The following is a 14,399-nucleotide window of genomic DNA, read 5'->3' on the forward strand; positions in this document are numbered from 1 at the left end:
TGAGTAAACACTTTTCGATGTATCTTTGTTTTGATTATGAACATTTTCTTTGCACTAAACATAAGTCAGAAATTTCCTTGCACCCTTAGTTTGTGTCTAGTGTGAGGGTCCGTTTACAATGATTTGGACACAAAGACGGTTTCTAAGATACTAACTACTTGAGACTGATTCTTAGTTGTAGTTTCTTAGGTAGGGAACCTCCTTGCGGATAGAGCTACAGAGGTGTTTTTCCAACCCAGTTCTCACCCCTCACAGGAACCTTAATGGACCATCTGGCAGAAAGATGTATTGCTGTTGAAGGGTGTAGATCATTCATGACTTTGCCATCTATGCTGATACATTTGGGGAAGATATGGATGGAGTACCTTACGATCAAAGGTGTAAGACTGCTGTGAGGTCACCGAGTACTAGGTAGTGGGGTGAGGGATGAAGAGGGTCTCCTTTGTTGTAGATGTGAAAGTCCTCTTGCTAGCCATCATGGCCACAGCAATTCTTTGTCTATATCAAAAAGGTTGGAAAGGGGGTGGTCGAAGTACGCTTGCAGCTGCTTGGCAGCAGCTGTCAGATCTTGCAGAAAAGTAGGTGTTTGATTGTGTGGCGAAGGTGTACTGCATGCACAATGAGTTTCTAAAGCAGTTTAAGGTTTTAGCTTTTAAAATGTAGGACTGTAAGCCACCTTGTCTGGTGGAGGCCCTTGGTGCTGAAATTATAAATTGGGTCTTGGTCATGATTTTCTTCATGCTCCAGAATAACACGTCTTTTTCTAGTGATGACAATGTCAGCAAGGTTTGCGAGTGTCAGGCCTTGTAGGCTATTACATTTGGGTTCATTTTGTGGCAGATTGCTCGGTGTCTTCTTGGAATTGGTGCTTGATTAGATATATTCTAATGTTTTGCGAATTGTAGTAATGATTCATTATTTGATGATGAGCAAATAAGTTTTTTTATTTATTAAATTGGCATTCCTTTTCTTGAGTGACGATGTTCTGGAAACAGTTGCAATGATGTGGAACTGGGGTTCAATGTCCGCTGACATTAGGCAGCACAGTATACCCCATCGGCATTTGCCTCTACTGCGGTTTATCTTTTGTACCAGAATGCAGATGATTTGGACTTGTTGGCCGACAAGGCATCTTCCGGCCAGTTCCTGAATTAGTCATTAAGAAGTTCTTGAGGAATCGTGCAAGCTTAATCTGTGGCAAACCGCTTCTATTTTAAACCATTCTTTGCTTTTCAGTGAAGCCATTGTCCAGCTTGCACGATTCAAGCCACAACCGTACCACTTCCTGTTCCAGAGTTCGAAAAGAGAGTGCTGGTTCCGGAGAGCTCTCTGTCAATGTCAACAGGTATTTAAGGCAATAAGTCGAGATTTGTGTCCTCTATTCTTTCAATAATGAATGTACTTCATGGCATTTTTTTCTTTCCATAGTTCGAAGAGTAGTTCGCTAGAAACGTTTGATGTAGTTGACCAAAACAACCTTCTACCACCAAGTAATAAGGTACTGAATTCTAAGAATAAATTTACTATGACTGGAGAAAGCTTGATTTATACAGTAAATTGATTTTTCTTTTGCAGATGCATCAGTTTGGGAGAGTTCCACTTGAAAGCTGCATTTCTCCTCCTGAACGAAATACTACGAACAATGATGTGCCAAACATTAACTTGAGGTATCTGTTTTTTCTACTTAATTGCACAACATAAGTAGCTATGTCTTTGCTCGGCATCATGTTTTCTAAATACATAATGTGTCATAGGATATTGCATTTATCCTCACCATTAGTATTACACTTTTGTAGTCAAAAATAAATGGACTGCTGTTTTCTGGTCTCTTCTTTCTGAACAAGGTGGGAACTCACTTGATTTTTAGTCACTTCTACTTTCCTTGCTTTCTTCGTTTATTCACATCCTTTCTATTGTTTCAACTACTTCTGGGTTTCTTTTCTCATTTCACTTGCTAGGTTATCTGCTCTCCCTCTTTCGAAGGGATTGTGTCCTCCGACGTATTCCTCATCTTAGATATCTCCTTCCAGCTCTGCTGGCCCCGGAAAATGTTTTCTCTCTAGAGGGCGCTGCGCGTCGACGTCCTCCGAGTCGATGTCCCTCGACAGCCGCCGTGTCGACGTCATCCTGCCTATAAAGGCCACGCGCAGTGTCCGTTGCTCAGTTCCGTTTTTCCGCGCTTACTCAGTGCCTCGGAATACCGTTGCTCAGTTCTTGTCAGATTAATCCTATTTACCTCGAGTCATTCGATCCGTACTCGATGGCTTCCTCGTCGGAACCGACAACTCCTCGATCCGGTTTCAAAAAATGCCGAGATTGTGGGAAAAAGATGTCGCTGACTGACCCTCACAGAGTTTGTCTGTGGTGTTTGGGAGCTGAACACCATTGTTCGGAATGCGAGGACTGTATGTCCATGACAGCTAAGGCCCTGAAGGAGCGTAGGGGGAAGCGTCTCCTCGTCACCATTCGCGCTCCAGGTCTCGGAGTGGGTCTCATCACTCCTCGAGATCGAAGCACTCGAAGAGGAGACATCGAAGATCCCCTTCTCCGTCTTCCTCTTCCTCTGTTTCGCCAAAAAGAATCCCTTGCCCCACGAAACATAGTTCCCGGGCTGAATGGGAGGAATTCCGCAAAAATATGATGAGCGTCTTCGAGAAAGCGGCCTCGACCACCTCGAAGACTGCCGAGAGCGATGCCCTGGTCGAAAGACCCAAAGGTCAAAAACGCCACGAGTCGCAGTACCCGGCGAAGGAAACCTCTCGAGCGCGTCTCGAACCCTCGAGTAGGACTATGACCTCCAAACCTTCCTCGAAGGTTCCGTCGACACTGTCGACGAGGGTTCCGTCGACGCCGAGGTCGATGTCTTCGACGCCGTTGTCGAAAGGACCGTCGACACACCGGCCTGTCGACTCGACGCCAGCTTCGACACCGGCGTCGACGCCAAGAAAAGTCACGGTTACGACACACCCAGTGACTATCCCCAGGTCCTCGACGTTGATGGCTTCGAGATTGTCGAGTAGAATTCCAATTCTGTCGAGGTCTTCGAGGCCTCCGCCTTTGTTTTCGACGCCACGCTCGAAGCCTTTGACGTCGACGACATCGACGTTTTCGAGGCCGATAATGACAAGTTCGGCACCCTCTGCCTTGGAAATGGGATTTACTCCCTTTATGAGTTCAGAACAATTGAGACCTATGTCCTCAATTTTGGAAGAGGGTGATTTGTCTGAACAGGAAGACACATTTGAGTTGCAGGGACCTGTAACCCCAATTAGAGAGGAATTTTCCTCTGAAGAACGCATGTTAAAGGATCTTCATGATTCCTTACATGAGGCAAGTGGGTTAGACACTTCCCCCGAGGTGGAGTTTGCTAGGCCAGACCCGGGGAGCATGCTGAAACCCCCTATAGAGCCTTAATGGCCAGGATCACAGAGTTCATGGGGTGGTCTGCACCTTCACAATCTTTCCAACAAGATGACCTCACAGATATTCTTGACAAAGGCCCACAGGAGGATCCTGTGGTGCCTTTTCATAAAGCTCTTCAGAGGAAGATCATGACAAACTGGGAAACCCCAGATGTCGTACCAGCAGTAAATAAAAAACTGTCTACAAAGTACAGGGTATCTTCTACAGACCCGGAGTTTTTGTCTAAACACCCATCCCCAGAAAGTCTGGTGGTACAGGCAGCATTCTCTACCGATTTCAAGACGGCTTAACCTACCGTCCCACAGGTCAGGGACGATAAAAAATAAGATGCTATGGCAAAGAAAGGCTTTTCAGCATGTAGCATGGTGTTAAAATCTGTTAATGCTACTTGCACCCTTGCTAGGTTCAGCCATACACTTTGGGAGTGTGCTTCTACAGTGGCTGACTGCATCCCGGAGGGAGAAGAAAGGGATGCGTTCCTGAATATTATACAGGACGGTAAAGACGCTATGTGCGAATCCCTCCAGACGGGCATTGATTCGGCTGACAGTATCAGCAGAGCAATGGCGGCAAGTACATCAACCAGCAGATTCGCTTGGTTGAGAAAGTCTGGTTTTGCCCCAGATGTTCAAGCCAGGCTCTTGAACATGCCATTCGATGGCTCTTCTTTGTTCGGGAAAAAGGCGGATGACAGTTTAGAGAAACTGCAAACTTCAAAAGCAGCAGCAAAATCCCTAGGAGCTGCAATCCGTCAGACTCCCTTTCGTCCCACAGGAACCTCTGCGAGGGGCAAGTCCTTTCGTTTCTACTCCGCATTCGGAAGAGGTAGAGGACGACCGGCTCAAAGGGGACAAAGAAGAACTACCCGAGGTGGACGGGGTAGATCTTCAAAAGCCGCAGCAACAGCAGGTGCCGCTTTACCATCTGCATCAGCCGCCCCAAAACCACTCTGAGGACTTCCCTCACAGGACACCTGTAGGAGGCAGGTTGACTCAACATCTGGCGGTATGGCAGGCTATCACGTCAGATGCTTGGGCATTGGAAACAGTTGCCCAAGGTTACTGCCTGCCTTTCCTACGTATACCTCAGAGTCATCCACCGGGGATCAGCTCTCAGAAAGCTCCTGATCATCTCCTCTTGCAGGAGAAAGGTGCCATAGAACCGGTACCTGTAGCGGAGAGGAACAAGGGCTGGTACTCCCCTTACTTTCTCATTCCAAAGAAAGACGGAGGACTAAGACCCATCTTGGACTTGCGAGAATTGAACAAATTCCTCAGAAAAGACAAATTCAAGATGGTCACTCTTTCTCAGATCCTCCAGGCCCTTCAGTTCCAGGACTGGTTGGTATCTCTGGACCTTCAGGACGCTTATTTCCATGTGCCTATCCATCTCAAACACAGGAAATACCTGAGGTTCGCAATTGGCAACTCTCACTATCAATTTCGAGTGCTGCCATTTGGGCTGACCTCCGCCCCGAGGGTCTTCACCAAGTTAATGTCGGTAGTGGCTGTAAGTCTAAGGAGGGAAGGGATTCACATCTACCCCTACCTGGACGATTGGTTGATCAGGGCTGTTTCTTCGGAAAAAGCTCAGATCCAGCTAAATCACGTGTGCCACTTCCTTCACAGACTGGGCTTCTCCCTCAATTTAAAGAAGTCACAAATGATACCATCGCGGAGACTCCAGTTCATAGGAGCGATCCTGGACACTTCCCTGGGAAAAGCCTCGCCACCAGGGGTGAGGGCTCAAGATATTCTACAGATGGTTACCAAGTTCCAACATGCCCAACGTCTCCCAGCCTTCGACTTTTTGAGGTTGCTAGGCCTCATGGCATCCTGCATTTTCCTAGTGCCAGAGGCTCGCCTGAGAATGAGATCCCTCCAGTGGGCACTGAGGACTCAGTGGTCACAATTCTCAGGGAGATGACAGATCATCTTCAGGTTCCCGGCAGGGTGTCTCGAGACCTTCAGTGGTGGGCCTGTCAGGAGAACATTCTGAAAGGAGAACAGTTTTGGCAACCCTGGCCGGAGATAACAGTAGTCACGGATGCCTCACTCACGGGGTGGGGAGCCCACGCCAACGACTTGACCATCAGCGGTCATTGGTCTCCATCGGAGTCCAGACTACATATCAACCTGTTAGAGCTGAGAGCCATCAGACTTGCGCTGAAGGCGTTCCTGCCAGCTGTACAAGGGAAGAACGTCCTGATAATGACGGACAACACGGTGGCCATGCATTACCTCAACAAAAGAGGAGGCGTAGGATCACTACCCCTGTGCAGAGAGGCGATGCAGCTCTGGTTTTGGGCAATCCAAGAAGGAATCTCTCTATCGGCAGTTCACCTAGCCGGAGAGAAGAACTTGACAGCGGACGCTCTGAGCAGGCAGAACACAGTCTCCCACGAGTGGGAGCTAGCTCAGGAAGTCCTTCAAGAGATCTTCGCCCTTTGGGGAACCCCTCAGGTAGATCTGTTCGCCACCAGCCTAAACAGGAAATGCGACCTGTTCTGCTCAAGGGAATTTCCCCCGAGAGGAGCTCTGGGAGACGCGTTCATAGTGGACTGGGAGTTTCCGCTTCTGTACGCGTTCCCACCGGTCCCTGTCATTCCTCAAATGATCAGGAGGTTGAGAAGATTCCGGCGAACCATGATCCTAATTGCCCCGGATTGGGCCAGGAGAACGTGGTACTCGGACCTTCTAGACTTGTCCATCTGCCCTCCAATTCGACTTCCACTCAGAGAGAACCTACTCTCACAGAAGGGAGGTCAGGTTCTCCATCCAGACATCATAACCCTCAACCTTCACGCTTGGCTTATGAAAGGCTGAGGTACAAGGATTGGGACCTCCCTGATGATGTTATGGAGGTGTTGCTTTCGGCAAGGAGGCCAGCAACAAAGTCTTTATACCGCTGCCGTTGGAACAGATTTTGCAGCTGGTGTAGAGAACAGAATATCGACCCTTTTTCATGTGGTACACCAATGGTTTTGTCCTTCCTACTATATTTGGCAAATTCAGGCCTTCAAGTTGGCACCATTAAGGGCTATCTCGCAGCGCTATCCATCTTTAAGCGTACTGCGGAAGAACCATCCTATTTCAAATTACCCTTGGTAATACAGTTTCTAAAGGGGTTAACCAATGTTTATCCCCCAAAGACCATTCCAAGTTCCCCTATGGGATTTAAACTTAGTATTAACTTTCCTGATGGGCACACCTTTCGAACCTCTCCATTCTTGTTCGTTAAGATTCCTTACCCTTAAAACTGTTTTATAAATAGCACTTACATCTGCTAGAAGGGTGAGCGAATTACAAGCTCTTTCTTGTAAACCCCCTCACACAATATTTCACAAAGACAAAGTTGTCCTGCAAGTGAAGCCTAATTTCCTCCAAAAGGTGGTTTCTGAATTCCATATCGCTCAGAAGATTACCCTACCATCTTTCTATCCTCCTCCTCCTCCTCACCCGGGGAAAGAGGAAGAGAGGTTACACAGGCTAGACCCTAGGAGGGCTTTAAGTTTTTACATCAGTAGACTAGCCAGGATAAGACAGGCAGACCAGCTGTATGTAGGTTACGCAGGTCACAAGCTGGGGTTACCAATAACTAAGCAGACCAGTTCCAGATGGATCATTCTAGCCATTCTGGAATGTTATAAACTGGCAGGGAAAGAGCCCCCTCAAAACCTTAGGGCTCATTCGACCAGAGGTATTGCAGCTTCATCGGCCCTCAAAAGAGGCGTGCCGGTTAAAGACATCTGTGCGGCCGCTACATGGTCGTCTGTCCATACCTTTACACGTTTTTACAATTTGGATTCCTCCTCCAATCAAGAGACTAGGTTTGGAAGGGCTGTACTGCATTCTATTCATCAATAGAAGACAGCGTGAAGTCAGTACTCCCTCCTCCGATAATAGAATACTGCTATGGGAGCCTATCTAAGATGAGGAATACGTCGGAGGACATAATCCCCTCGAAGAACAAGTTACTTCTTACCTTGTAACGTTCTTTCGACGGGATGTTCCTCCGACGTATTCCTCATCGACCCTCCCATCCATCCCCGCAGTTCTACTTCCCTTGTTGTTGCAGCTTACGCTCCTTCAGGGTTATTAGTTTAGTCCAGAAAGTATTATTGTGGGCTACAAAACGGAACTGAGCAACGGACGCTGCGCGCGGCCTTTATAGGCAGGATGACGTCGACGTCGATACGGCGGCTGTCGAGGGACATCGACTCGGAGGACGTCGACGCGCAGCGCCCTCTAGAGAGAAAAATTTTTCCGAGGCCAGCAGAGCTGGAAGGAGATATCTAAGATGAGGAATACGTCGGAGGAACATCCCGTCGAAAGAACATTACAAGGTAAGAAGTAACTTGTTCTTCTCTTTGGATAGCCTGTTCAGGCTCTCCTCGCCTACTCTGGTTTCCTTGCAACTGTGTAAGGGTCTGCCTTCACTCCTCTTTACATCATTGTATCGCCTGCCCTAGATTTGCATGTGAGAGCCGTCCAGATTCACCTAGATGTTCCTGGTATCACTCAACCATATTGGACATTGTCTCCACGTTCCTTCTGAATGTTTCAAATTCCGTGCATGGTTTATGAGAACCGTCAAAGGGTTTTGTTATCTGGTACCTCCCTGTACTGTTCATAGTCCTTTTGATAGCTCTAAGCACTTTCAATTTGGAAAACACTCAGCGAAGACTGCAATTGTGTAAAACCTTTATTTATTCGTAGCCTAACCTAAATGGGTTTGTTATGATGGGTCAGGCAATCCAATAGTCAGTACAAATACTAATCAAATATGAAACGTTTGCTAGCTTAACCTTTAAAACTCCGGCACTCAGTGGCTTAATGCCAGGTTTAAAAAAGAAATGATTGCCTGGATAGTTGTACGGTTTGGTGGGATGGAGGGCCTGAGTGTACATTACTTTCTGCCACCCCAGCTTCTGACATTTACTTTTATATCTGTGTATATGCACCTTTGAGAACCATATGATTAAAATGACTTCTCCTCGTGGTACATGGTGTGTTTTCTGCCTTCTTTGTTGGCCACCTTTCTTTTCATACAGGTCGCAGTGGCTGAAACTGGGTCTTGGAACTTTCTGCAGGACTTCTGCAGTGCCAGCATTGGCAAAGCCCACCAACTTCTGCCGTGAAGTAGACTGATGTTAGGATAGATATTGTTTGTAGTTTTCTCTACATTGACATCAGCGGGATCCACCGAACATTTTTGATGAGGCATGAATTCAAGTAGTCACTATTTGCTTTCCTTGCCTTCCTTCACTCCTCTTTTGGGGCACTGGTCAGCCCTTCTGTTTAAGAGTGCAGGGGGACCATGTCCGTTTTGCGAGACTCTTTTGCTGTTTGAATATAGCACACATTGCCTCCCAATGTATTGCTGCAGGGGAACGATGTATCCTTTTTTTTTAATATGTCCTGAACGGGTTGGTGGTAACGGATATTTTTCTACAGTGTTTGTTAATGCCTGCACTTTTTTACTGCATAATGGCCGTTTCACTACCAAATACTCCAAATGGCTTTCCCAAATGCTTTGTGCCCTGTTCTTTGGCGTTCTTTCTGCCTTCCCAGGTCAGGAAATGCCATACATGGTAAGACCTTTCCTGGTCTCTGACTCAGTTCCAATCAGCATTCTAGCCATAGCATATCTGTTGCTGGACCATAGACAGTGGCTCCAGCATACCAGCTCGGCCCATGTCCCCCTCCCTAGTAAGTCGCCAGATCCTTAAGGGGTGCAGCATATAGGAAATATGGTCCTATGACCAACTGACCATGAACACTGTACATATTGTACCAATTTTGTGAAAAGACAAAGGCCATTAGTCAATGTCTCTCCAAGGCTCCCCACTATGCACCAATTTTATTCCTTCAATAAATTATTGCGCAAATAATCCATGAGTACATCGTTGCAGCTTATATTCTCGTGGTACATACACATTTCCCGGGTAATGCAGCTTATGCCGATTTTCCCAGTAACAGGAACATTTCAAAAATAGTAATTAGTGTAATGATATCACAGGAAATTATAACTTTGATGTTATGACACGAAATGAGCTCAAGTGACATATGGCCTTGAATAGATCACAGGATAGTTCAACATAAGTGTTCGGTAACCCCCCTTGCTTAGAGTGGAAAACAGTCAGAGGAACCTGTGAGGTGCATACAGTACAAGGGAGACGACGAAATACAGTTGGGGATTAATACCTGCCGATTAGAACTAAAAAATAGGGAGCTGAATCAGGAAATACTCACTGAAACGCTATAAATGCTTCTGTCAAAGTGTCTGCTGTGGAGGAACTGTGTGAAAAATCAACGAGGTGATAACACTTCTGCATAAAAGCGACGCCCGTAAGGGCTACCGCAAATGCAACTTGTAAGGCAAAACCCAGAACAATATAAGTAATATAGAGAGGAATCTTGGCCTGCGTTGCTAGTATACTTTATGGAATTCTCATCTGGATGTAATACTCTGCTACCTAACTGTTTTATGATGCATTTTAGTGCTTTGTAGAAAAGTTGAACATGGGTGTGCTTTTAAAAAGTTTGCATTTACATTCTTTGTTGAAAAGTTGAGCTTAGGTGCACCTCTAGCCTGTGTATTGTTTCGGCTGCATTCTAGCATTCATCTAGTCTGGGTACCTAATTAGCCAGCTACCATGCGCATATCTTGTTCAAAGCACGCCCTCATCTGTGCTCGTTGGCTGCTAGGCTGCCTGGTGAGATCATATTTACACTGTGCAGCTCCCCTGTCTTGTCTCCTCCTCTACCCACCTCAGTCACTCGCATGGCGCTCTCTACCCCCATCTATTTTAACTGCTACTCTATTACCTATCCTATGTCTCTCACGAAGTCTGCAAGAAAAAAGCTTAAGAGCTCTCCTGGCCTCCAACCCAGGCCTACCTATTGCTGACACCTATGTCAATGCTACTTCCAGGCAGACTATTACTGACATCTTCGTCTCTGTCCTCTCACCTGACCTTTGGACTCCCCCCCCCCCCCCCCCCCCCTGATCTCCACTCCCCCCCCCCCCTTTCTCCTCCTCACCAATTAATGGTGGTACTAGATGGGAATCTTCTAGATGCATCGTCTATCACAATGGCACTATCATGGCCCAAGGTTCTCAATCTACCCTTCTCCTCCTTGACCGACACCTACACTCTCATTAACTTCCTCCCATCTCCTGCTATTATTCCTCCTCCCTCCTTTCCTCTCACCACTTTACCAGCACCGACAGGAGTACCATGCCCCTGTACCTCTCCTCAGAAAAACTTTCAAGGTGGTAATCCGCTTCACTTGGATAATTTGAACGCTTGTTTTGCTATCAGACATGCCCCTGATATCTGTCACCTTCTTGAAGACTTTGACCTTGAGGTCCTCGCCCTTACCGAGACATGGTTCAATGCCAGCTTTCACTGCTCTTGACACACTCCTTCCTGAGGGCTATAAAATCCTCTCCAAACCCAGGTACAACCGGCCCAGAGGTGGAGTGGCCCTGATATTCCTTGAGTGGATCCCCGCTGCCAACATAACCACTCAAACCTACTCCTCGTGCAAATGCCTCGTCTGTGGGCCCGGGGTCTCTCATACCCTCTCTCACCTTCGCTACCATTTACAGGCCCCCTGTCCCTATCCCTCTCTTGCACTCTGAATGGCCAGGCCTAACCTCCTCACTCTTGACTCCTTCCTCCAAACTCATCTGAGACTTCAATATCCACATCGACTCTTCTGAAATGGCCACCTCACTGTTTTGTGACCTGTGACTCCCTCTCACTATTTTTCCTTCTGGTCTGACCCACTCAGCCAGACACACTTTGGATGCCCTCATCTATGGGGACATCTCTATCTCTAACCCAGTCACCACTTCCCTCTCCTGGCCTGACCACTCTCTCCTATCCGCCCACCTGGGCCCCCCCGATCCTTTGTCCGAGCCGCACCCCACACTGCCAGCCTCCTTTGCCGTCATTCGTCTGATGAAGCGATTGTCAGTTGCTGCTTTTGCTTCTACTTTATCCCCCTCCGACCTCTGCTCCTGACTCTCCCTCTGACTCTGTCCTTGCTAACCTGCACTTCTCCATCTCCAACACCCTTGAAATCTTTGCCCCGGTCATGAAGATCTTCCAGAAACCTGACTCTAAGTGCAACGGCTGGTACGATTCTGTCCTTGCATCTCTGAAACGTAATTGCAAAGCTGCTAAACGCAAGTGGCACATCTCTGGTTCATCCTATGCAGTATCTCTTTTCCATTTGCTCAAAGAAGAGGGCCCACATCCAAGCCTGCATCTTTGGAGCCACTAATAACACAGCAGAACTTTTCAAAATCTGCAAGGAACTCAACTGCAGTCTCTACCGCTCTCTCCCTCCTTCCCAGGCTCTCTGCACTGCCTTGGCCTCCCATTTCAACTCTAAAACTCAGGACATGCTGTCCTCAATCTCCACCAAATCTATTCTTGCCCCTGCAGTCTTGCCTCACTCCCCGCGCCACCTTTTCAAACCTCCTGCACTTACATCCGTCCTGCCCGTAACTCCCAACTCCTAATGAGGTTGCTAAAGTTGTCTGCTCTATGAAGGTCTCATCCGAACAGGTGTTCTTTGCTCTTCTAGAGCCATTAAGGACAACATCTCCTCTTGCCCCTGCCCTTGCTTACTTTTGTAACCACTCTTTCACCACTGGCTCCTTCCCTCAAGCACTCCCTTGTGCATCCTCTCCAAAAAAAAAAAACCTTTTGCTGACCTTTCTCGCCCTGCTAACTATCGCCCCATCTCCACCACCCCTTTCCTGGGTACACCCCTGGAGAAGTTGACCCGCCATACCAAACTCATCCATGACCATCAATCTGGATTCCGGGTATCCAGAGGCACGGAAACTGCTCTCCTGAGCATCTGTGAAGACATGCTAGCAAATCTTGACTCTAATTCTTGTGCTGTTCTTATTCTCTGCCTTTTACACAGTCAACCACTCTAGTCACATAAAACGGCTCTGTGATATCCTCGGCATCACGTACGGGGCACTGGATTGGTTGACCTTTTTTTCACTAACTGCCCCTCTCAGCTGCAACTGAGCCCTTTCTCCTCCATCACTTCACACTGGTGTGCCCCAGGGCTCTATCCTATCGCCATGACTTTTCAATATATATCTCGCCCCTATTGCTCACGTGATCTCATCCTTCTCCATTCATTTCCAGTGTTATGCTGATAACGCACAGCTTTCTTTCAAACTTCCCTCTACTACTTCCTTTCTCCTCTCTCATTCCTGATTGTCTATCCACTATCCAGGCGTGGTGTGCGGCCAAGGACCTCTGTCTTAATGCCAGTAAGACGGAGATCATTCCCATTGGGGCTCCTGCCCCGTTTCCCTCCTACCATCTGGCCGTCCTCCTTGGGCCCACTCCCTTCACCATCCCTTGAGGCCAAAAACCTTGGGGTCATCTTCGACTCCTCTCTCGCCTTCACCCCTCACATCTTGGACCTTTACAAGAAGGCCCATTTCCAGCTTCACCTCCTTGGCGGCATTCTACTTTTCCTCACCTTTCCCCAAAAGTTCATTGTTTCCAGAGCTCTGGTCCTCTCTCGGCGTACTACTGCAACAGTCGCTTCCTCATTCTCCCCTTTTCCTCCCTACGCCCCATTCAGCTAATCCAGAATAGGGCTGCAAGACTTGTCATTGGCTTCAAGCCCACGGACCCTATCTCTCCAGCCCTAAGATCTCTCCACTGGCGCCCAGTGGCCACAAGGATCAAATTTAAGACCCTCTGCATTATTCACAAGGCTTTCTGAGGTTGTCGGTCATTGCTATCTCCAACTCTCTCTAAATACTGCCCAGCGAGAGCCCTCCACTCCTCTAACTCCAACTCTCTCATTGTCGAACGCTTCTCCAAGCAGAGATTGGGGGCGGGGCAGGCCTCTCTTGCTTAGGCTGGTGCCTCTCTCTCCCCCCGCCCCTCCCAGACTTGAGCAGGACCTCCTTAAATTCCAGAAACCTCTCAAAACTGCTTTTCTCTACCTCCCCGCTGTGACTGGCTGCCTGGTACCTTCACAAACCTCACAGTATACCAGGCCCTCTGCCAGTACTCCATTCCCCTAAACCCCTCAGCGCTACCCTTGTGGCCGTGCATCCCACTTCTTGGGATCCCTCTGCCCAGCACTTAGCCAGTGGACCCTCCCCGGCACTCCTGCACTTCCCTTCAGGGCTCACCAGAACATGTCCATCCCTGATTCCCTCCTCACCCCCTCCGTTTCCTACCTCCTGCAGGTCTCTTCACTGCACATCCGAATGCCACAAGGCCTAGTAGGACCCTGTTTGTATACTTGCTGTTTTTTACGTTGTATTTACTCCCCTTGTTCCCTCCCCATTTGCCTTGTGGCACTTGGAAACCCGATTCTGTTGTATAAACGCCTAACAAATGATAAATGAATACAATAAATTGCTGTTATAACTGCTGACTGGCAACATGGGCCGTTGCTGCGTTCCTCCCTGAAGATCATTGACCCTTTCAACTGAAAGGGTTGAAAGCCCCTGATGCAGTCCCTGCCCATGACGCATTAAATACTTTAAAAAGTAACCAATTTACCTGTCTCGGAGAACATACATTTGGAGCTGTGTGTAAACAACACAGACACTGGAAAGTTCACTATTGTGCAGTGAGTGACAGCACCAGCTTGCATACCACGAGCTCAGGCAGGCGGCTCTGAGATGCAAGGATCATATTTGTGGTGTTACGCTGTGACGCTTTGACACTTGCCTGGACCTCACGGTGCACAGGCCCTAGGCAGAGTGTCTGTTTCACATCATCTGTGGCCAGGGAGCATCCATCCATCAAATTGATGGGCCATTCAAAACGCCCACCTTCATGAATCCTGTATGCTGCTCTCCTTCCTCACTCTAGACAGGGCATGCTGGTCAGGCATCCAGACCTTGAAATCGGTCGGTTTTGATAAAATCTGTAGGAGGTAGGACTGCGTAAAAAGCAGTAGCCT

The 14,399-nt window shown here is 47.9% G+C and overlaps 1 protein-coding gene across 6 annotated transcripts in view; it reads left to right on the forward strand.

Annotated features, from left to right (window-relative positions):
- Nucleotides 1–14,399, forward strand: part of TTK (TTK protein kinase) — a 1,085,566-nt gene that overhangs the window by 273,361 nt on the left and 797,806 nt on the right. For all 6 annotated transcript variants that reach the window (XM_069606303.1, XM_069606306.1, XM_069606304.1 and 3 more), the window contains exons 6-8: nucleotides 1,237–1,345; nucleotides 1,429–1,498; nucleotides 1,576–1,667. In XM_069606303.1, the coding sequence (XP_069462404.1) occupies nucleotides 1,237–1,345; nucleotides 1,429–1,498; nucleotides 1,576–1,667 (271 nt within the window). The remainder of the gene's footprint in view (nucleotides 1–1,236; nucleotides 1,346–1,428; nucleotides 1,499–1,575; nucleotides 1,668–14,399) is intronic.

This window comes from Ambystoma mexicanum, chromosome 4p (assembly GCF_040938575.1).
Source record: "Ambystoma mexicanum isolate Mex_15411 chromosome 4p, UKY_AmexF1_1, whole genome shotgun sequence".
Taxonomy (NCBI): domain Eukaryota; kingdom Metazoa; phylum Chordata; class Amphibia; order Caudata; family Ambystomatidae; genus Ambystoma; species Ambystoma mexicanum.